This window comes from Branchiostoma lanceolatum, chromosome 3 (genome assembly GCF_035083965.1).
Source record: "Branchiostoma lanceolatum isolate klBraLanc5 chromosome 3, klBraLanc5.hap2, whole genome shotgun sequence".
Taxonomy (NCBI): domain Eukaryota; kingdom Metazoa; phylum Chordata; class Leptocardii; order Amphioxiformes; family Branchiostomatidae; genus Branchiostoma; species Branchiostoma lanceolatum.
The window spans coordinates 33,948,736-33,971,695 of record NC_089724.1 but is presented as its reverse complement, the minus strand read 5'-3'; the positions used below and the strand labels follow the sequence as shown (position 1 = coordinate 33,971,695).

At 43.1% G+C, this 22,960-nt stretch overlaps 2 protein-coding genes, 1 long non-coding RNA gene and 1 other non-coding gene across 5 annotated transcripts in view; 3 read left to right on the top strand and 1 right to left on the bottom strand.

The window, feature by feature from the left end:
* Positions 1–22,960, top strand: part of LOC136431512 (GFP-like fluorescent chromoprotein dsFP483) — a 235,697-nt gene that overhangs the window by 2,145 nt on the left and 210,592 nt on the right. The window contains exons 3-5 of one of the 2 annotated variants that reach the window (XM_066422910.1): positions 155–342; positions 960–1,103; positions 1,572–1,868. In XM_066422910.1, the coding sequence (XP_066279007.1) occupies positions 155–342; positions 960–1,103; positions 1,572–1,739 (500 nt within the window). In that variant the 3' untranslated portion in view covers positions 1,740–1,868. Of the gene's footprint in view, positions 1–154; positions 343–959; positions 1,104–1,571; positions 1,869–22,960 lie in introns of those variants that run through there. The other variant, XM_066422909.1, reaches the window with a different exon arrangement.
* Positions 4,086–4,159, top strand: Trnat-agu (transfer RNA threonine (anticodon AGU)). The gene has a single exon. It is a non-coding gene; the product is annotated as a tRNA-Thr (tRNA).
* On the bottom strand, positions 8,259–11,508 carry LOC136431511 (uncharacterized). Its single transcript, XR_010755077.1, has 3 exons — positions 11,025–11,508; positions 10,337–10,460; positions 8,259–9,234 (listed from the first exon to the last, which is right to left on the bottom strand). It is a non-coding gene; the product is annotated as an uncharacterized lncRNA (long non-coding RNA).
* On the top strand, positions 17,865–18,565 carry LOC136431510 (heat shock factor-binding protein 1-like). Its single transcript, XM_066422906.1, has 2 exons — positions 17,865–18,035; positions 18,285–18,565. The coding sequence occupies exons 1-2, from the start codon at positions 17,881–17,883 to the stop codon at positions 18,358–18,360; spliced, it is 231 nt and encodes a 76-aa protein (XP_066279003.1). The 5' UTR covers positions 17,865–17,880; the 3' UTR covers positions 18,361–18,565.

Sequence of the window (22,960 nt, the reverse complement as noted above, 5' to 3'; positions counted from 1 at the left end):
TTGATAGGGTCAGAAGATCTTTAAATGTCCCAAAGACCCAATGCACTATGATCCACTGTTCAAAATGCAAGCTAAGTTGGCACCAACAAGGCGGTGGATAAAGCTATGACATCACATTCTTATAGTCTATGTAGACGTTGTTTTGCCTTACTAGGAAAGGTGGGTGGTTCCGATCACAACAAACATGGCGGCGGGTCCAACTACATATGTGTGCCGACCTTGAACGTAACCTGGGACCACTACGTTGACGGGCCGAACAGTAAGACCTACCTGTACGGAGCCGAGTTCGAGAACCCCGGGACTGGCTTCTTCTCCACCGAAAATGCAGAGGCCATAGAGTCAGTAAGTCTATTGTATAGTCTAATCGGTTGATTTCCTGACTCGACCCCTTCAAAGCAACATGTATCTATGTATGTATGTATGTATGTATCTATCCATCTATCTATCTATCTAGTATGTATGTATGTAAGTATGTATCCATCCATCTATGTATTCATCTATCTATCTATCTATCTATCCATCGATCTATCCATTAGTCCATCCATCCATCTATCTATCCATCCATCCATCCTTCCAACCATCGATGTACACACACACACACACACACACACACACACACACACACACACACACACACCCATCCATCCATCCGACTTTCTAACCATCTATGCACACACACACCCATCCGTCCATCCATCCTTCCATCCATCCATCCATCGATCTATCTAGTATGTATGTATGTATCTACTATGTATGTATGTGCACAACTATCTCTACACATACACATACATATACACATAAACATACACATACACATACACACACACACACATACATACACACACACACAAGCATGTGAGCACTAGCACACAAATCATTTATATATGTCGGCAATACCATTAAATGACAAATGCACAATTGCAACTCTGTACACTTCTATCATCATCTTGACACTTCAGCTTCAGGACTACGACGTGCCGTGCGCAGTTTGCCGAGTTCCGACCCGTCGATCTGTCCTGACTATCCCCGCCTGGACGAGCTGCCCTAGCGGCTGGACGATGCAGTACAGGGGCTACCTCATGACTGGGCATGAGAGTCACAAGGTGTGTAACTCTGGGCACGAGATGAGAGACCATAAAACTCAAAGACCGACAAAAAAAAACAGTAGTCCTTACCTAATAAATTCAACACAAAAATGTTCGAAAACTTTATTTTGGTCGATCATATCTTTATGAATATTGCATTGCATATCACTGGAGAGCTTATTTGTTGCCCTTTACAATAATTCGCTTCTTATGATAGTATATATGTGGTACCAGAGTATATTATGTTAGTAAATGGCAAAAAAGGCCGACATTTCGGCGGTTCGTATCCCCTTGTTTTTATTTTAATTATTCGTATTATGGGTGGTATCATTGTAAACATTGTATTTATCTTGCTATGCAACTGATAAAGAAACAACGGAGAAATGAATAAAGACATTTAGGATTCCGAACATTTTGTGCTGTGTGTAGTTGAAACATGCCGCTATCAAATGCCACTTCTCTTCTTTTTTTTTAAATTTCCGCCAGGGCCGGAACAAGTTCGAGTGTGTTGACAGCGCTCCGGACATCTTCAAGGGGACGTACGAAAACAAGAACGGCGCGCTGTTCTATCTAGTGGAGGCAGTCTGTGGTTCTCTCCCCTGCGGTCCCTACATCGCTAATCGTCAGATAACCTGTGTCGTTTGTTCGATTTAAAACAGAGAAAAAAGATTCGGATACCGCGGCTACTGTTGTGAAACTGTGTCCTAGATAGCCTATGTTACATACTCTTCTTTTTCTTATTACTTCCTGGTTAGCAATAAGAAGAAAATGTAATAAGATAACGGTAACGGTAAGCAATCGTTTAAAGAACAGATTCCATATCACACTGATATGTCAATGTATTCTAAGGCTCCAGTTGTAATGCTCGAGTTGTGATAAAACAGACGCGGATGGATATAACATTTAGCTTCAAGGTTGTAACGCAGAGAAGAGGCCGACTGAAGTTGGGATACAAAAGACTTAAGCCCCTTTTTTTTCAACTGATAGACGAATTCTTGTGATCTTACCTGTTGATTTCCCAAAAATGAATACAAGGTTCCGAAAATGATTACATGTGTTTGTGTTTGCCTGGTATACGTAGTGTTTTATTTACTATAACGACTAATGGTGCTGCAGTTTGGGAGTCTACCGATAGATGGCACTTCAACATGGCACACCCATGGTCAAGTATGCCATGGTAGAGAGATGAGGTCGAACGCATTCCGGAACGAGTCCCCCGCGTCCAGTTGTTTTCTTACCCACTATAGGTTTTGCAAGAACAGAAGGGTGTCGTCTGAGGAGGTTAAACGGACCAAAGTCTTATAGACAGACGACCGACTAATCAATAAGCCCATTCGTAATTCCGACTACGCATGTGCAGTCACAAAGGTGGAGTTACCTGAGTGACCGTGTACAGCGTGTCAGGTGGGGTTCGCGTGTCTCCTCGCCACGCCCAGTACTCGCCGGAACACCTCAGGGCGGGATCATCTCGCCATCTCTGTTTGTCCTGGCTATGAACAGTCTTGACAAAGGCATCCCGATCAGTGTAGCCCCAGTCAAGTACGCAGATGATCTGACAAACACAGAACTGCTCATGGGATCACTACCAGGCCAGATGCAACTTGCCATTAACGAAGTTGACTCTTGGGCAAAATCCTACAGTATGGCAGCTAACGTTAAAAAGACCAAAGACATGGTCATTAGTTGTCGCAAGGAGGCAGTGAACCCCCCTCCGCTTACTCTGAACGGGGAGAGGGTCGAGCGAGTGAGGAAATTCAAACTCCTCGTTGTGATAGTCAGTGATGACCTGTCGTGGGGCCCACACATTGACTACATATTGTCCAAGGTCCGCCCTCGGCTTCACTACCTGCGACTGTCGAAACGAGCCGGCCTACCAGCAGACGTACTTCTCGACATCTACAAGGCATTCATCCGCCCAGTACTGGAGTACGGCTCACCGGTGTGGGGAGGTCTACCCCGCGGTCTGGCTGAAGAGCTGGAGAAAGTCCAGAGGTCCTGTTGTAGGATCATCTCTATACCCTACGAACAGCTACCTACCTTGGAGTCCCGGAGACGAGAGGCGACAACACGAGAACTCAGAAGGGTGGTGGCTGACCCCACCCATCCTTGCCATCAGTTCCTGCAGCCGGCCACTGAGTGTCAGTACCAGCTGCGTCGGGCTCCCCGTTTTAAGCTGCCATTGAGCCGGTCCAACAGACATTCGCAATCGTTTATCCCCAGGGCCCTTGCCATGTTGAATCACAATTAACGCACTATATCCCATATGCATCAACTTTCGTATGACGTCTGCCTAACTCATCGTGTAATTATTGTATAGTTAATGTCTGTAATTTGTAATTTTAAGCAAAATTGTTATATATGAATTTTAAGTATGTTTTCAGAATTGGATAACATTTTTAAATATTGTTGATAACGAAGTGTGTAAACACCAACACAATTCAGGCTAAATGCCTGCAAGGTGGTGATTCAATAAAGTTCAAAGGCCCCTGGTTTGTGAACAGTTTTCGTCTCGACATCGTCTAGTTTTACATATAAACTACGCCCAGACGGGTTTTGCTTATGTCGAAGGGGCCTTTACCTTTGACACTGCACATACGTAGTCGGAATTACTAATGGGTTTATACACTTCGAATGATTGGGTGTTTCTTTGGGAGAAGGGAGGGGGGCGTGTTTTACCTACTTTTTGCTCGATGAAGCTTAGAAATACAGGTATTAAGATACGCTAAAAATAATTTCTCATCGACAATCAGCTGGACACAATTTTGAAACAGTCAGTACTAGTATATATTTGCAATGACAGTATGCGTCTAAAGCATTTTACTGCTTTTGATGTTGCATATCAGGAAATTGACACACATCCAGACTTATCTAATACTAGTAATAGTTGAAATTTGCGATAATATACAAGCCTGTAAAGAGAAAAAACTAGTTACAATTCGTCTTAAAATTATGTTGAATGACTCACCCATTTAGGCAACTAAGTACACAACAGAAGTAAAAGTCGCCATAGCTCAGTTGGTTAGAGCGCTGGTCTAGTAAACCAGAGGTCATGAGTTCAAATCTCATTGGTGGCTTGTTCTTTAACAGTCTTTTATGTTTTGCTTATGCAAGTTTCCAGATTCTGAATTGCATACTTTCAATTTGAATATATCATTACTTACGCTATCTGCATGCCAAAAATCATGACGATCCAGCAACCCCTTCTTGAGTTTTGTCTTTCAAATACTGAAACAAAACCGGCTCGCGCATTTCTAAAAAGGCGATATAACCTAAACATATACCACGTACCCTCTGTTTTAAGAACTACATATAATTCAGAAATATATAGTATTCGTGTAAGACCATAACATGTCAACAACACGAGATATCAAAACCGGGATTTCCGCTGCAGTACTATAACAAGCCGATAGCGCGCCCAAATTAAATAATTTCAAAGTGTCATCAAGACGTACCCAAATATCAAGACAATCTATGGCATCTATGCCTTCTTGAGTTATGCTGTTCACGCACACACAAACACACACACACACACAGACTCACACACACACATACACATACACAGTTACATACATACACACACACACACACACACCCTTACACACACACACACATACACACACACATACACATACACACACACACACACACACACACACACACACACACACATACACATAGGTACACATACACACACACACACACACACAATGACATACATGCATACATACATACGTACATACATCCAAACGCTACCGAAAACATAATTTTTGGTGAATGTAAGACCATGACGTGTCGTGTGTAGTTTTTAGTGTACCTACCGCCTGTCTACCTAGACGTCTCCCTGTCTGGACTAATTGTACCGTGGCCGACAAGTACAAACTTTGGAGGCATGTCGGAGGCATCTCGAAGGCATCTCGGAGGCATCTCGGAGGCATCTCGGAGGCATCTCCAACGCATCTCCAACGCATCTCGGAGGCAGCGCGCGAGGGCATCTCGAAAGCATCTCGGAGGCAGCGCGCGGAGGTATATCGGAGGCACTACACCCAGGCCCATTGTACAGTGGACGGTCCCTGATGGGTCAAGGGTTACGTGGCAGCCTGGCAACCTGCTGACAGTCCACCGAGTCATGGCGGCATTTTGTTTTAAATGTATTTTGTAGACTTCTTCATTTTATTGTGCCGAGGTTGTCGGTTTAACACCTCAAAAAGGCTCCGGTTCGGAATATTTAATGCCTTTCAGCAATGCTTTGGGTACGAGTCTTCGGATAGTACCACCGTAAACACGCAAAGTTTAAGTCACTGCTAGACGTCACTTTCCGTCATTGTTATCCTCGCCGTTTGTGTGTGTGTCTGTGTGTGTATGTGTGTGTGGGTGTGTGTGTATGTGTGTGTGTCTGTAAACAATATAACTGGGGGATGAATTGTCCTCATACTTGGTATGTGTGCAGGTCTTTTTGAGGCCTCGAAATGATTAGATTTTGCCTCCCCCCCTAGATGTTCCTGTGAATAACACATAAACCAACCCTAACCCTTATACATCCCTAACCCTGAGGATGGTCCTGTAAAATGGAGCAAAAATAAAACTTGACATTCCTAAGTAAGAATAATTAGTTATTGAATGTTAAAAACAAAATGATGGCTGTTAACCCTCAAGCACCTTGGCGCAATAAAATGAAGTGCACAAAATGCACTTCAAACAAAATGCCACCATGTATAACTTCCTTGGACTGGGTGAACTTCCGACAGGTTGTCGCCTTGCCACGTAACCCTTGACCCATCAGGGACCGTCCACTATACAATTGGTCTGGGCGTTGTGCCTCCGAGATGCATTCGAGATACCATCGAGATGCTTCCGAGATGCCTTCGAGATGTTTCCGAGATGCCTCCGAGATGCCTTCGAGATGTCTTCGAGATACCTTCGAGATGCCTCCGAGATGCTTCCGAGATGCCTCCGAAATGCCTCCGAGATGCCTTCGGGATGTCTTCGAGATACCTTCGAGATGCCTCCGAGATACCTCCGAGATAAGCCTCCGCGCGCTGCCTCCGAGATGCCTTCGAGATGCCTCCGAGATGCTTCCGAGATGCCTCCGAAATGCCTTCGAGATGCCTTCGAGATGCATCCGAGATGCCTTCGAGATGCCTCTAACATTTGTACTTGTCAGCCACGGTATAATTGCCCTAGCGTTTGGGCACGGGAGTGCACAAATAATCCCGCTTTTCATCAATAAACGCACACACAGAGATACAAACAAACACACACACACACACACACACGTTCTCTTTTGTAAATACTAAATACTGTCGCTACAAGAATGCTTAAAGTACAAACACTGCACGAAAAGTGGTATTTACCGTAACGGTAAATGTGATGTAAAGTCTGGTAAAGGTTACATTTACCTGCTATTTACCGGACATTTACCGGCTGGTAAAGGAGCAGATTTACCCGGCATTTACTAGCCTCCGTTGCAGTCCTTTTCCCCGCAGCGTGTTTTTTTTTTCAATTTTTTTTTTGGGGGGGGGGCGCCACGTATCTGCTTGGGATCCCGTATCCGCCGTGCCTCTGTGTCCGCTATAGACCCTGTGTCCGCTGCTGGGGAAGGACTGCGTTTTGTCGCTTCCAGCAAAGGCCCATCAAAAATCACTTATCACCATTGCCATGGATGTGCGAACTTCCCGTAATAAACACGGCCAGCGCGGGGAAATCTTCATGCCCCTTTGAGCAGCGACAACGTTCTAACGGTTGCCGGGATGTCTTTTCAAAACACGACGGACGGACACCTAAATGAACGAACCTTTCGCATTTTTTCCTTCGTACATCCATCGAAGTTGCTATAATGATTTTGTGCTTTTCGTGCAAGGAAACGTGGCTCAAACATGTCTCACAAAGCGTGAGAAAGCTGCAATACTTTCTCCGCGCACGCTGCGCTAGACAATGGCCGATCATAATCTAACCCCTGACCCCTTGTTGTCTTCTCTGTCGTATAAGAAACACTCTAATTATAAGATCTCTTAGCTACGACGGCTGAATCCACAGAAGATATCAGCAATAGAAAGAAACATCAGGCCACATTTCAGACAATTTGTAACTCGACTTTGAAGACAACATGATAATCATTTGCAAGGAAGCATGCGTAACTTCACGTGGGCTTTGTGCAACGTAACATTTGAATTGCTTCTCGTGGTAGTGTGAATTACTTCTCCCGGTAGTGTTAATTACTTCTCGCGGATACATTAATTGCCTTTGCTGGAAGCGACAAAACGCAGTCCTTCCCCAGCAGCGGACACAGGGTCTATAGCGGACACAGAGGCACGGCGGATACGGGATCCCAAGCAGATACGTGGCGCCCACCCCCCCCCCCCCCAAAAAAAAATGAAAAAAAAACACGCTGCGGGGAAAAGGACTGCAACGGAGGCAGCGGACACAGGGTCTATAGCGGACACAGAGGCACGGCGGATACGGGATCCCAAGCAGATACGTGGCGCCCACCCCCCCCCCCCCCAAAAAAAAATGAAAAAAAAAACACGCTGCGGGGAAAAGGACTGCAACGGAGGCTAGCATTTACCCGGTATGGTAAGTCCGGTAATGGTTGCCTAAATTTACCCACATTTACCAGGTCGTGTAAAGCTGCATTTACCGAGATTTACCATTCGTGGTATAAGTCACAGTTACTGTCATTTACCCGCCTATATGGGTGGTGTAAATATGCATTTACCGAGATTTACCATTCGTGGTATTAGTCACAGTTACTGTCATTTACCTGCATATACGGACGGTGTAAGGATGCATTTACCGAGATTTACCATTCGTGGTATTAGTCACAGTTACTGTCATTTACCTGCATATACGGACGGTGTAAGGATGCATTTACCGAGATTTACCATTCGTGGTATTAGTCAAACTGTCGTTTACCCGCCTTTACGCGGAGTGTAAATATGAATTTACCGAGATTTATCATTTGCGTTATATCTCATACTTTGCGGCATTTACCCACCTGTACATTTATCTGGACATTTACCAACCACGTTCTGACACTCCCCTGAATTACCCACATCTACCCATGTTTGTGGAGCACAAGGACAGGGTAAAGGACAAAACTCAGCAATATTTTCTTTTCTAAAGGGTATGCAGATAAGATTTACAGTGTTACCGGTTATAAAATGATCAGACACTGAATGTGGTCAACCGTCCTGTATTAACAAACACATAAACTACACAAGATACTTACAATGCTTACAAGCATCATTTATGATGAATGGCACTTAACATCTAACAATACTGACAAACACAGCAATTTGGAAATTGCATAGAGGAGAATGTTTAAACATAAATACAGGTTGTATTTTAAGTTTTGTGCAAAATTCTGATAACATCATGTCATCAATATTTGCTAGTACGGTTAAAAGCTTGATAACTACATGTATGCAAAGAAACAGTAACATTACTACGATAATTATAACTGGCCCAGGCCCCCGATTACATGTTAGACGTGGAAAATATGTAGCCAACATTCAGTGGGGCATGCACTGTTTTGCCAACATGATCAGTGACATCTTTATCCAAGCAATGCTTTATCATTATTTGATAAAAGAAAGGTTTGGGAAATTTTTCCAGCATATCTGTATGTCACACGTACATCAATTCACAATTTAACATTTCGACATTCCAAACACTTTAAATGCAAGACTTTGGTGCAGGGTCGGCCTGTATATGCGGGATAGTGCTGGTAGAATCAGAGTCAAGGTACGATGTATTTCTTTCATATTGTAAAATGCATGATCAGCATCATTATAATAACAGAACAATATTAACTGCTGTAGAGTGCAAATAGACTGAAACACAATTTGCTACATATTGTACTAAAGCTATGAAGGTCTTAGTGGCCCTAAGTCTGCCCCCACCCCCATACAGACATTGAATTCCAGGAAAGTAATTTTTATGGGCTGGCAAAACAGTGCACACCTATGGTACATCACATCATTAACTGAAGTGTTATATGCTGTGGAGCTGCTTGTGTCCTCTCTTTATTCCCATTTACATCTGAGTCCACTGCTGCTATGCACTCTGGGCAAGGTATAGACAAGGCTGTCTCCCTCATGTCTGCATGTTAGACTTCTTGGTGTGAGGTTGAGTCCTTGTAATGAGCCAGTTCCTAGATAACAACACCAAAGTATCATTGAACATGAATTCACATGGACATCTGTCCAGCAAAGATTGAAAAATCTAAAAAAAGAAACTATGTATGTATATAGTATGATCAAGAAATATCATATCACACTGGTAACTGGGATACTCCAACAGTCACTGTCATTCCTTATATCAGATAGAGCTGTGTACCTAAACAAATTTTAGGTACAGGTACAGGTACTCGGGTTTAGGTGCAGGCCCGTACCTGAACCTGTACCTGAACTACTCGTTCAGAAAATGGTAGATTTTCAATAAGGACAAAAGCATGTTTGAACTGGTAACAACATAATATCTAAGTTCTAACTGTGCTAGGAGTTATTTTCATAGAAATACAGATGAACATTTGACTCCAGCCTTGCAAATGTGTTATATGTGCTGTAGTATAGTATAGATGTGGCTTTAGTGCACTGCCAAGGTAATTTCATAGTGATTTTAGCTGTCAAAGTGGCCATCTCCTGAGTCAGACTTGACCTGATTAGTACCGGTCCAGTACCTGTCCACCAGGGTTCAGGTATTTTGGACCTGTACCTTATTGATTGTACCCGGTACTGAATCGGTACAGTGTACCGCTACACAACTCTACCATCAGATTATCACAACAGCTGCTGGTAACAACCAACGAGAGACAATGGAGATTCAGCATGACAGCCTGCCTCAATACTAAAATACTTTGTCATACCTGGGCCGCAAAAAGTGTTCCATACGGATGGATTATCACACAGGCTTCTAATTTTATCACATAGGCCTCCTTAGAATATCTAGTGCTAATTTTCAGTGTGCCGCAGTTGAAAATTGGAATACTGGATTCGGGTGTTGGAATTTGTGACTGTTAGTTACAATTTTTTGTTCGAGGACATCAACTTTTCTTAACTTCTGGTGCATTTCGCATTGAAATGTGTGTTTTCTCGGGTGGGTATGAGTTTACTATGACATAAAATACAACACGGTGACAGTGTATTCCGCATCACCCTTGGTTGTGCGATACGGAATATACCGTATTGTATTCTAAATGTATACACTGAATGTGCTTGTCTTCTGATCATGAGTATGAAGGACTTAAGTCTTACCTAAGAAGCCTGTAGCAGCACTTTGGGTACTCAGCAGCTGCATTTCTGTCAGTTTCTAGCAATGTTCCCAGCCAACCTCCTCACAACCCGCGCTGCATTTTTGAAGGTCTCTACTGCTGCCGTACTGGAGAAACATATAATTGGTGAAAGGGGAAACAATGACACAGTTGTCAACAACTCTGGGCATCCTCAAATATCTTTAGACATATGACTTAGATTTCTACCTGAAATATAATATTGACAAATCATCTGTAGCTGAATACACCTGAATAACATATTCAGGCAAGAAAAAGCATGAAACCTGCAAATACAACAATCTTATGGAAGTTAAACTTAACACTGCTGATTCGAGGTCACCAACAGCAATTCATTTGTGAGATTTTTAGGAACAAATGAATACTTGTGAAAATTTTGGCTCCCTCTTTCATTATAATTAATACTCTACAGTATCATTTATTTCTTGTTTGCCAACATGCATTCATGCCTGGTTTAATACCAAGCATGAACAGGTTGCAAATAAACATTTTACAGATTTTCTTATCAGGTAAGCTTACCTCCTTGGTAAGTTGGAGACATAATTTGAAATTTTTAATCATTTGTGTTTCTGACGATGTCATGTCAATAACTAAAACTAGTTTCGTTGAAAAAAAAAAACATTTTCTAATCTTTACCAGGTGTCTGTACTCACCACTTGGGTTCCGACCCGAAACACCGTGCCCGAAGATGGTATGCAGGCATGCGGGTAAAAGACAGACGTCCTTCTCGGCAAGGGGGAGGGGGGCGAAGTGCCGACGAAACTGACACCACCAATTTCCGCGCGTTTTGAGTTAACAACCCATTCCCTTCAACTATCAAGCCTCTTCTTGGTCTATTGTCAACCATAGTAGACTATGGCAGTACCATGTTTCACGAGAATCGCGATACAACGTCTCATCCATGCCAAACGAACAAGGACGAACGGTTTTTGCCCCCATTTTCGAAATTCTCGCCGCCCACTTGAGCGCATGCGTGCCTCAACTGACCAATCAGAGGATGTTGACCTACTCCCGACCATTCCACTATCTCGCGGGGGTCGCGAAAACAAAAGATGGAGAAATGTCGCTTTTGTCAATAAATTCTAGTATTAGTATAAAGTTTGACCTGTCATAGCCCCCCTATAATTGCCATGATTTTATCAAAAACCCCCCCAAGAAAGGCTTTCCACTGTACGAAATAACGAATTTGCGGGGTGGAAATCGTGTTCCACGTGCCTGCAAATTCGAGTTTTCCGTGACTCTCCAGGACGTGTCGACCTGCCCAGCTCTTCTGCACGGGACCCGCGCAGTCCTGGGAAATACCGGATATGCACCACTTACGCTGCGCAGGAAGTGTTCGCGCCCTGTTAATTCTCGTGCAGCTAGAGGGAAACTCATACACATGTCCTGCCCAGTGAACGCTTTGCTGCCGGTATCTGCATAATTTAGCGACAATTATCACCTAATTATTATTTAATTACTCGTGCAGCTAGAGGGAAATTCATACACACGTCCTGTCCAGTGAACATGATTGCCGCCGGTAGCTTCATAATTTAGCGACAATTATCACCTAATTAGCATTTAATTACCATCCAAGGTTTGACCAGGCCTGGTCTGCGGCCAAAATGCCCCCCCCCCCCAAAAAAAAAATATCCCTTATGCGCTTTCCACTTTCCCGGCCCAAAACCCAGTGAAAAGATGCTTTTATTGGTTCAAAATGGTGATTAAACTTTCATTGTTGTTTCTCCGTTATCCACGAATGCCACTATTTGCATTTTGCGGCTAAGTATCGGCTACAAAAGTTCCAAAGAGTGTGTTCCTTTTTTGATCTTGACGACTCCGCCGGCCACAGTCGCTCAGGTCAAATAAAATTCAGTTCTCAGTGCGGTTCTCCGTGATGCTGTCATTCCTGCACCTTTCCTTCCATATGCTTCAGATAAAAGCGAGGAAACTCCCAGTCAGATTAGCTCGCTTGGTCTCGCATCAGTTGAAAGAGTGTCGTCCACAGTTAGTCTTGCAACAAGTTCTAATTGGGTCCTTGAAAATCCTTGAACTAGTAGACTGTTGCCTCGCTGACGATCCAGGTCGCGAGATTTGCCAATGTTGATGTAGGAACACGACCAAAGCTTCTCAGTGTTCCCAGCGCCGTGGCTGCCTATACCTGGCAAAGAGGACAGGGAGTGGAGAGCATATATCCACACATAGCCTGTTTACCAGTCTCTACCGAACGGTTTAGTCTGCTATGCCATGATCCGTTTCTGTCAGTTATGCCTCTCCGTAGACCGAGCTAATTGATCCAAGTCCGTGCAATTACCCCATTCGCGGTATTCTCACATGGCGGGCAGGTAACACTCCGTGCGCCGTAGAGATAACGCGGAACGCCCGATGGTATGGTTTCCAGGCTAGCCCACACACTAAGTCAGTTACTAGTAGTCCTCATCTGGGATATGTGTGCCAACTAAGAGATTTGAAAATAGCTACACGGGCGTTGATTGGCTGTTGTTTTCAAACCATATACTATGTGAATTGCAATTGGCTGACAGTCATGTTTTACAGAGCCCTGCACAAATAAAGACATAATGAGTTGTGAAATACCACGTGCCCGCTGGTCAAGTCTTTGTTGTGTAATTATTCAGTGGTATATTTTAGATGTACGCTTGTACAACAATAAACTTCCGTGTTTACAGGTTAATAGTACGTAGAAATTACTTGTTCGACCCAAAATTTAGTCAAATAAGTTCGTTTCATTTCAACACAGACCATTGCAACATAGACCATTGCAATTGAGTTGCCCCCTTCCCGGTACATTTGAAAGCTTAGTTCACTATGACCATGTCTATGCACCAAAACAACCGGTCATCCTTGTGTATAATGTCCTTGATAATGTGTAGCACTAATACAGTCTTAGACTTGCTCTTGAGTATTTCAAATAACGCCAAATGCCTTATATATTCAGCATAAATTGCAAGCTTGGAGAATAATTGCAAGCCACACTCACAAGTTTCATCACATGAGGCCATTACATAGGTTACATAAATAAATACATAAAAATAGATATAGGTTACATCGTCATTGGCGATCGGAGTAGTTCTATCCGTATGAATATTCAATCCGATCCATTTTTTTGAGTGTGAACGGGGTTTAAATAAATTAATTCTCGGGTGTAGCATATGGTGACGCGACGCCATTTTCATGTTTCCTTTGTTTCATGGCTCCTTCTTTTTACCATGCATGCACAAGTACACTACTCTAGACAGGACTATAGGAACAAAAGCACGTAACACAAGTACTAGTATTCTGTGTATTTTCAACTCCTTCTTTTTACAGGAAAGATTTACAAAAACAGAAAATCAATATGGACGCCACAAAGACATTCCAATACACATCTTACAACATTATGCACAGTTTGTATCTTACAGACGACTCGTGTTTACTTTTTAAATACAATAATTCAAATCATGTCAAATGATCATTTCCCATACGCCGATCGGAAACCATATCATCGGGACCTTCCCGGCGTCTCTGCGGCGTTGGGAGTGGTACCCGCCACCCAGACAGATTGGCCCGCTCGGGGGTATAGTTCGCTCCCGCTACGATGGCGGCGAAACTAAAGCTAAGAAGACGAGCTATCAGAACGGTTCAATATAGCACACTGGGTCCAGTAAAACACACCTAAGCCGACACGTAGAGACAAGATACCAGGCAAACCTCCTTGGTACACCATATATGTTACCACAAGAATATCCTTGCTTATCCATGCAACTTTTAGAGTACTCTGAAACCTAGCCTGGGTGCCAGACCACCGCGCTCCTGGCGCTAATCCTTCGGCCGGGGAAGCAACTCGCGCCGCCGCCACAGATAGCACACGGCCCACTAATTATCGCTAGCGCGATAGAAATCAGGGTTCGGCTGCCAAGCGCTCCCGGGTGCCAACTCTATCCCTACTACTAGGTCTTCCCCGCCCAGAAGGGCTTATCATCGCATCGCGCGAAAGGTCTGGTATCCAGGCTATCTGAAACCCATATTATTACCAGGGCCTCCACGTACGTACAAAACAGCTTGTCTGGTGCGCCCCTAACTCTCCTACCCTGGAGAAACCCGACTAGGGACCGGGCTACTAGCGAGTCTATTCGGCGGTCCGAGACTGTCAGCCCGCCGGATCTAAATTAACACTACGGAGGGTTGTAGCCCGGGGAGTGGACCGTGCCTTTTACCCGCAAGGACCGGTCAACTCTCGGGATTTTTTAGAACTCCCCCGGTGCGGTCATACAATTTCTATCGGCGGGCTTAGAGCTCTGGGCCGCCGACTGAAAGGGCGCGATAACAGTCTGGATCCCAGCGATCTAAACCGTCATAGTATCATTCGCATTCGGTAATATTATTTTCAATCCTACTACTACCCAACAGAAATTTATTTAGTCCTTTACAGTCCTAAATTTATTAATGATTTTTGTTAAGTGTCGAACACAAAGTCACAGCAAATAAAGATCATTTGCCTATCACAGCTCCGTGTAGTTTACACACCGTGGCTTATAATGCGTGAGCTAAAGCTTATTGTTATCTACCCGGCAGGGTCACACGCGAGTGTGCAACGGCCTGGGAATCAACGCACAGCTAACTGTGCATGAAAACGCAGAATTTTCCCGGTCGGCACACGCCGGACCCGGAAAACTCTTCACACTTCCTGCCCGCCTCGGTTTTAACGGACGTGCGCAGACTCGGAAAGAACCGGAAACCTGAGCTTTCACGCAGTGCAATGTTTTAATGTCCTCTCTAATCGCGGGGTCTAGGCACCTACGTTTATACCCTTGTATCATGCCTTGTGCATATGATATAAAATACTATGATATATAACAGTTATAAGTTCAGCTTTGTTATATACTGTAGTAAGTTTGGAGACTCATTTCTAACTGAGGCCTTAACTGGGCCTCTTATCTGGGCCTCTTAACTGGGTCTCTTAACTGGGACCTTAACTGGGACCTTAACTGGGACCTTAACTGGGACCTTAACTGGGACCTTAACTGGGACCTTAACTGGGACCTTAACTGGGACCTTAACTGAGCCCTTAACTCGGCCCTTAACTGGGACCTTAACTGGGACCTTAACTGGGTCTCTTAACTGGGACCTTAACTGGGACCTTAACTGGGACCTTAACTGGGCCTCTTAACTGGGACCTTAACTGGGACCTTAACTGAGACCTTAACTGGGACCTTAACTGGGACCTTACCTGGGACCTTAACTGGGACCTTAACTGGGACCTTAACTGGGCCTCTTAACTGGGACCTTAACTGGGACCTTAACTGGGACCTTAACTGGGACCTTAACTGGGACCTTAACTGAGCCCTTAACTCGGCCCTTAACTCGGCCCTTAACTGGGACCTTAACTGGGACCTTAACTGGGACCTTAACTGGGACCTTAACTGGGACCTTAACTGGGACCTTAACTGGGACCTTAACTGGGACCTTAACTGGGACCTTAACTGGGACCTTAACTGGGACCTTAACTGGGACCTTAACTGGGACCTTAACTGGGACCTTAACTGAGCCCTTAACTCGGCCCTTAACTGGGACCTTAACTGAGACCTTAACTGGGCCTCTTAACTGGGACTCTTAACTGGGACCTTAACTGGGACCTTAACTGGGACCTTAACTGGGACCTTAACTGGGACCTTAACTGAGCCTTTTAACTGGGCCTCCTAACTGGGCCTCTTAACTCGGCCCTTAACTAGGCCCTTAACTGGGCCTTTAAACTGGGACTCTTACTGGGACTGTTAACTGGTAAGAGGTTATCAAAGGCTTGTGCTGCGGCCTATAACTTACTGCAATACGGATATTTACCCGATATTTACACATCTTTACCGGGTAAATTTGTGGTATTTGTGGGTAAATGTTACATGTCACATTTACCGAGAATTTTTCACACCCATGGTAAGTTTGGTAAATCCCAGATTTCATGCAGTGAAACATATTAGATTTTCTTTTCAAAACATTTTATACACGGCTTCAAGATCATAGTACATACACAGTGCCTGCCTGCGATGCAAAATAACACTAAGGGCGGGACCAAACTGAATAAACAACAAATTACAAATGTTGCAATATATTACCAAAAGTCCACCGGACAAGAAAAGATATTTGGTACAAATATTTGTGACATATTGCTGACAAATATTGAAAGAAAATAAAGCTCAAGTTCAATGACTTACAGTATTTATCCCCCGGCCCCGTGTCTATGACGAGGGTATGTAAATTAGTACGGATATCAAAATCTTGAAGGATTGTAGAAAGTCGCATGTGAGAGGCAGCCACGTGTAAACTACCCTGTGTGGTAGTGCAGTGTGTCGAGTTTGAGACTGTATAATTTGGATCATTAACAGTGCACACCCCAGTTCTTCCGTGACAGGGGTAGTGTCCGACAAAAAAGTGAAGAAATGGTTACCAGGGGCTTGGTTTGAGTTCAAATTACTCATAATGTGCTTCGAACTGACATTAAATGTTGCACTATTTATTTTTATTTATTACTTCCTCAAACGTACATAGGCAGGGAAATACACACATGATATACCCTGAATTGCGTAGGTTTGTTACAAAGAAACTTATACGTGCAGAATGTCAACAATCAAAAATACATAATATATTAACAAACACTAAGCATAGATCCGAACTCACAGGCTGATGGTAATGCTAGGAAATAGAGTCATTATAAAGTCTGACTGCAGTGTGGAGAAACGACTGTTTCAGTCTGTCAGTCTGTCAGTAAATACTAGCATGATTCAAATGCGTATGGATCGGTGTGTTTTGGGTGAAAATTGCGTTTCGGTCCGAGCCGTATTTCCAGATATCCATCCGCGTTGATATTGAAATGTCCCTTGCCCCGAGATTGACCCTTGTTGCATTCTGTGGGTGATAATGACATGCCTCGCGTCGTGGATGATTACAGAAAACTAGTACTAGAATTTTATATTGTATAAATATAAATTTACTTTATTTAAAAATACTGATTATAAAAATACACTAGGTTTTCTCTTTCCGACAACACCATTTGTTACTACCTCAATTTTTTCCTACAAGTTTTATGCTACGCGAAAATGCCAAAAATTGCTCTTAATTTTTGACGTGAAAATTATGTTTTTTTCTTCAAATTTACCAAAATTAGGAAGGTTGAAGAAACAAAACTCAGTTGTTCTTGCAGCGGAAGGGACAGGTTTTCATCCCATACACAGTTTATTTACTTTGAAATAATTCCCTGGAAGAGACAGTACCTAGATTTGAGGGTGCACAGCCTCGAATTGAAACCCAAAATAAACTGGGGTGTGCTCCCTGAAGGTTTTCCAGGCCGGGTATAAATGCGCTTCATTACGCACTAACTGTCATTCGAGTAGTGATCCGGCAGCAGTTATTTGACCTCCGCGGGATGGCATTACAAAGAGGGCATGTCAAAAAGACATACGCAATTTCTCAATTTCTCAATTATTTCTATGCAATTTCCCATTTTCTTGCTGTGTACTCTTCCGTGTACAGAGCAAGAAAATGGCGGACGTAAAGATGGACCCTGCAGTAACGGGCGCTGATCCCAAGAACATTCAGAACCTCACAGCTTTCGTCAAGGCACTGCTACAGCAGATGCAGGACAAGTTTCAGGCCGTGTCTGACCAGATCATCTCGAGGATCGATGACATGGGAGGGCGGATCGACTACCCTGGAATCCAGAGCATATGTACCGGCCCGCGCCCCGAGTTACCCGGGCCTACCCTTCCGCTCCCCCGAAGATCTACCCCGCCCCACAATCCGCTAGCCACCCAATCTCCGCAGCCGTACTAGAGCGGAGCTTGTTTGGTACGTTGTCGGGCCAGCGGGAGGGTAGGTCCGAGGAAGCTCCGGGCGCGGGCCGGTGTAAGTCCGGGGAAGCTCGGTATTATTGCTCTGGATTCCAGGGTACGGATAGACATGCTGGAGAAGAACATCGCCGACCTCATGAGACAAGCTGGGGTCGAGGAGGTGGACAAGTGACATCTGTCGCCGTGCGCTCCACCATCTTCGCAGGAACCACCCCGATATTCAGTGCACATGTGGTGGTGTTGCGTCAACTCTGCACCGTCTTGTAGCATAGTTTAAAAATATTGTTTTGTTTGTCAACATGTACTACCAGTATATTCCTTTTTGTGTGGTTACTTGTTTTTGTATACAGCATTATACAGTTCTGTAGACATGTGTTTTTAAAGGAAATTAAAAAATGTGTTTGCAAAGGAAATTATTCTAGTTATCTTACACACATGTAGTTTATCTGTTTGAATGTGTGGTACACTAATGGTACAAAAGCAATGGTTGGTCAATCCAGCAGACCCGATAGGATGTAATAATTTTGCAATTAGAGAGAAAATTGCCCAAAGATTGACCTGTCTTTGCGGCAGTTAATTTTACAGGGTGTGATGATTGTTAATGAATGTGTGGTACCCTAATGGTACAAAAGCAATTGTTGGTCAATCCAGCTGACCCGATAGGATGTATTCATTTTTCAATTAGAGAGAAAATTGCCCAAAAATTGCCCTGTCTTTGTGACAGTTAATTTTACAGGGTGTGATAATTGTTAAATCAATATGATCAGTAGTCGTGAAGCTGTGACCTAGCTATTCTATGCACTCTTTGGTGTGAAGAATAGTCTGCATGTGTGATAATAACAGCATATAATGTCCACTAAGATTGTACCCTTTAAAACAGCGAATGTTGCAACAAACAGATGCCAAAATTACTTCTAGGACAACTTATTTGCAGTTGTGCACTGTTTCATTCTCTGTGGCACATTGTATTTACTTCACAAATCTAGAAAATACACCAAAGGGCTAAGAAAGAGCTGACGGTGATATCACATAAGTTACTATTACAGCTGACAGCGTCGTCCCAGTAATGTTGTCATTGGAAAGACAACTTGTGCCAAGTAAAGGAGACAGTAGCATACTCTGCCCTGGGAATGTGTGAACATCTTAAGAATTTCAAGGCACTGATGTTTCAGGTATACAATAATCCAGTGCATTCAACAACTTTTACAGTTGCAGTCTGTAGTTGCTCTGTTATTACCATCATTGAAAAGGTGCCGTTGATAAATTGTCCCACATGTCCGACAAGTAGAACAAAGGACCCAGTTCTGTAGCCTCCTTCGCAGGCTTCCTAGGACGGCGGCGTATATATTTGGGGGAGGGGGGTGACGCAAGTTCTTACACGGGCCAAGGTTCTCTAATGCCGACAAGGGAGTTTAGCTGCCGAGGAAGTTATGTCGCCGAGGGACGATCGCCTATCCCTGGGCGACATAACTTCATCGGCAGCGAAACTCCTTTGCCGGCATTAGAGAACACTGGCCTACTCTCCAAGCAGAGGAGTGGGTCCGGCAGGTTTTGGCGTGTTTTTAGGCGTTTTTGTCGGGCTTTCTACTTTGTCATGGTATCTTTCTATCTTTAACCCACTGTAAGAACCGTGTAAGAACTTGCGTCACCCCCATCCCCCAAATATATACGCCGCCGTTCTAGGAATCCTGCGAAGGAGGCTACCAGCTCTGTAGCAAGCCAATTTATGTATCTCTTAATGCTTATCCTCTTGAATAGGGATGCTGGCATGAAACTTGAAAACAAACTGTAGAAGAATCCAACTGTCCTTGGAATGAATATGTTTTGGGCTGATGTCAGACTGTTTGATACACAAGTGTCTCAGTGTCTGGAAATTAACATGGACAGATGCATAACATAATTTTGCTTGATTCTGTGTTACTTGTTTGTTCTGTTGACTGTGCTAGTAGGAACAGAATATCTGTAACAATTTGAGTTGTACAAATAATGTGTTGGTGGAATAAATGGGTCTAATGCTAAAAATTATTTGTTGGCTTTATCCTAAACCTAAAACATATCCATGTATCGTTTTTCTCAATCGCAACCTACTATAACTTTTACCGCGTCGAAGCCAGTCACCTAGTCGCCCTTAACTATTTGCTCCGAAAACTGTTTTCTGCTACAAACATGTATGCTCAAGGCAGTCCCCCAACAATGTTCTGACCGGACCGGTCAAAACTGGTCTGGTCACTTCTAGCCTATGTCTCCTCCAATCAGAATAAAGTCTTAACATTCGACCAATCACATACAACTACCAACGATCTGTCAATCGTGCTAGTTGGGAGGGGGTGGCGATAAGACTAGTTTCTTTACAACTTTGCGAGGGAGAGACATACACGATACCGGCGCAACCTAACTGTTAGCTAAAAAGTTCGTTGTATATTACAAGTGTAAAATAGGGATCTGCAATCTCTGCAGATACAAGCATCACTTCTGAAAAGGTACGTGTGGCTTTCCTCTGGTTAAATAGCATGTTTGTTGTGCTGTGGTTGAGAGAAAGATTTCGGCATTGCTAGAATGCGTTCTTAGAATTTCTACTTCGATCAGATCGACCCTTATTTTTGGTAGTTGCTGTATAGAGCACCATTGAAAAATTCATGTATTATTAGCCCGATTTGTACGTTTTTGAATGACCGTGTATGTCACTCAAAGAATCATCATGGTAATGTCACAATACTTCTTCTTCGATCAGATCGACCCTTATACTTAGCTTGAAAGTTCATCTGTGTTGGTAGAAATCATTCTGAAACAAGGTTTAACTGTAATTTCCAACACAAGAATCTGACTTACCCAAATTTTTGGACTGTACCCTTATACTTGTTAGTTCCTGTATACTGCGCCATTTCCAAAATACATGTATTGTCAGGTTGTTTTGTAGAATAGTTGCATGACCGTGTAGGATATTCATAGAGCCATCATGGTAATACTTCTTAATTAAGCTCTATCTTACTGGACCCGCGGCACGTTGGCGATCTAGCTGCGATCGGACGATTTGACAAAGTGCTCAACAAATTCACTCGATTGAAACCAGATTTTTATAAGCTTTTTTTGTGTTTTGTCTTTTTAGTCATACTGCCATACGATATTCCCTTTATAAAGTCAAATTCATTTTAGGCCATACGACGCAGCGACTCCTCCTACGTACCGCGGCTCCATGCCAGTGAGATAGGGGCTTTAATAGTTGCATCTTTATACTTGAATCGGGATTGAAGAATACATGTCGTTCAGATATAGTTAAAAATTGGCCGATAGTGCGCTTGAATCGTACGATACCGTCCCATACTTGGCCTTCGGGCCCGAGCCTATGCCGTCGGGTGTAGTCGTCCTTCGCATGCCAGGTTCACTCGTAGTGAGAGCACGGTATAGGCTGCGTTTGACATGAACTTCGCCGAATTCTAACCGTTAGACAAGAACACTGTTTACAACAGCGTTATTTTTATATGTCGTCTATAACTACAATGTCAGTGAGGCATTGGTAAATGTCATTGGCTTCGATTTACACAAGAGTTTTTGAGTTGACTTAAAGTTAACTCAGCTGAGTCCACTCTGTAGCATTTCATTTGCGGACGAAGTTTACAGTACACTTCCATAAGTCTTCTGTACCTGGTGTATTGGTATGTTGTCTTAGCTGTCTGAAATTATCATAGAGCAAAAGGCGGAAAATATAATATTTCTTTCTTCTTTAGCGCCGACTCAAGTTGATTTTTAAACCCTGTCGTTTTCCAGATATTGATCAGGCACTGAGTCTCTATAATAGTGCAATATCTATCATGCCCCTCCACCATTGTCTCGACTACCATTTGCGCAACAGTTAGCTGATCAAAGTGTACAAAATGTTATGCGAGGTCTTAAGATTTATGACAACATTTTTTGCTATCATGCTATAATATAAGTATTTTAATCTATAATCAGATAGAGAGAACTTTATTGCGCGACCATTGTAGCAGGTACAAAGTATGGCAACAACAGTAAACATAGAACAAGACATGAGTATGGAACAAAGCTATTCACTACAACAAAATGACTATCTTAGGTTTTACATGATTCAAGTTTGGCTAATTTTGAGTATCACTATTTTTTCTAATAACAAAACAATCTTTTATATATTTGCCTACTTTAACACTGTATAAGCTGTTGCATCTAAATATATAGTCAAATCTATCTGTGGTATTGAGTGTCCTAAAGTCTGGAGTACTTGAATTGAGAAAGGTGAATAAGTCATCTCGTAGGGCATCTGTGATACCTTTTTTAATCCCCTTGTCGGATTAATGCTTGGGTACTGATTAAATACATAATGAGACAGTATTGTGTCACACAACTATATACGTCAGACTGCCGGTTTAAAAGTTCTAAACCTCATTCAGGAAGGAGAAGCATAACTCCAATTTTGGGACATATAATTGGAAGGTATTAGTCTTTTATGAGTGTCTGCTAACACTCATATTATTATCATTATCTTTTTATTTATACCAACATCAAAAACAATACATAGTGATGCCACACTCAAGCTAACACGCTTATCTAAGCGGCATCACTAAACACGGATACAAAACATGTGGCGAAGTATGGTATGGGAACAATACAGGAACCAAGGTGTAAAAGAAACAGTAGTATATATGTATAATAAAACAAATATTAGCTTGATTATGGAAACGCTTAGTATACACAATTGAGTTAGGGAAAAAGATTTGCGCATCGAAATTTGAAGATAACAAAGGATATCCATTAGTAAA

What these genes read in the sequence shown, in the direction of transcription:
- LOC136431510 (XM_066422906.1), top strand. Translation starts at nt 17,881, where the DNA reads ATGGCGGACGTAAAGATGGACCCTGCAGTAACGGGCGCTGATCCCAAG. An exon ending in AGGATCGATGACATGGGAGG is followed by an intron (nt 18,036 to 18,284) that starts GCGGATCGACTA and finishes TCTGGATTCCAG; the next exon opens with GGTACGGATAGACATGCTGG.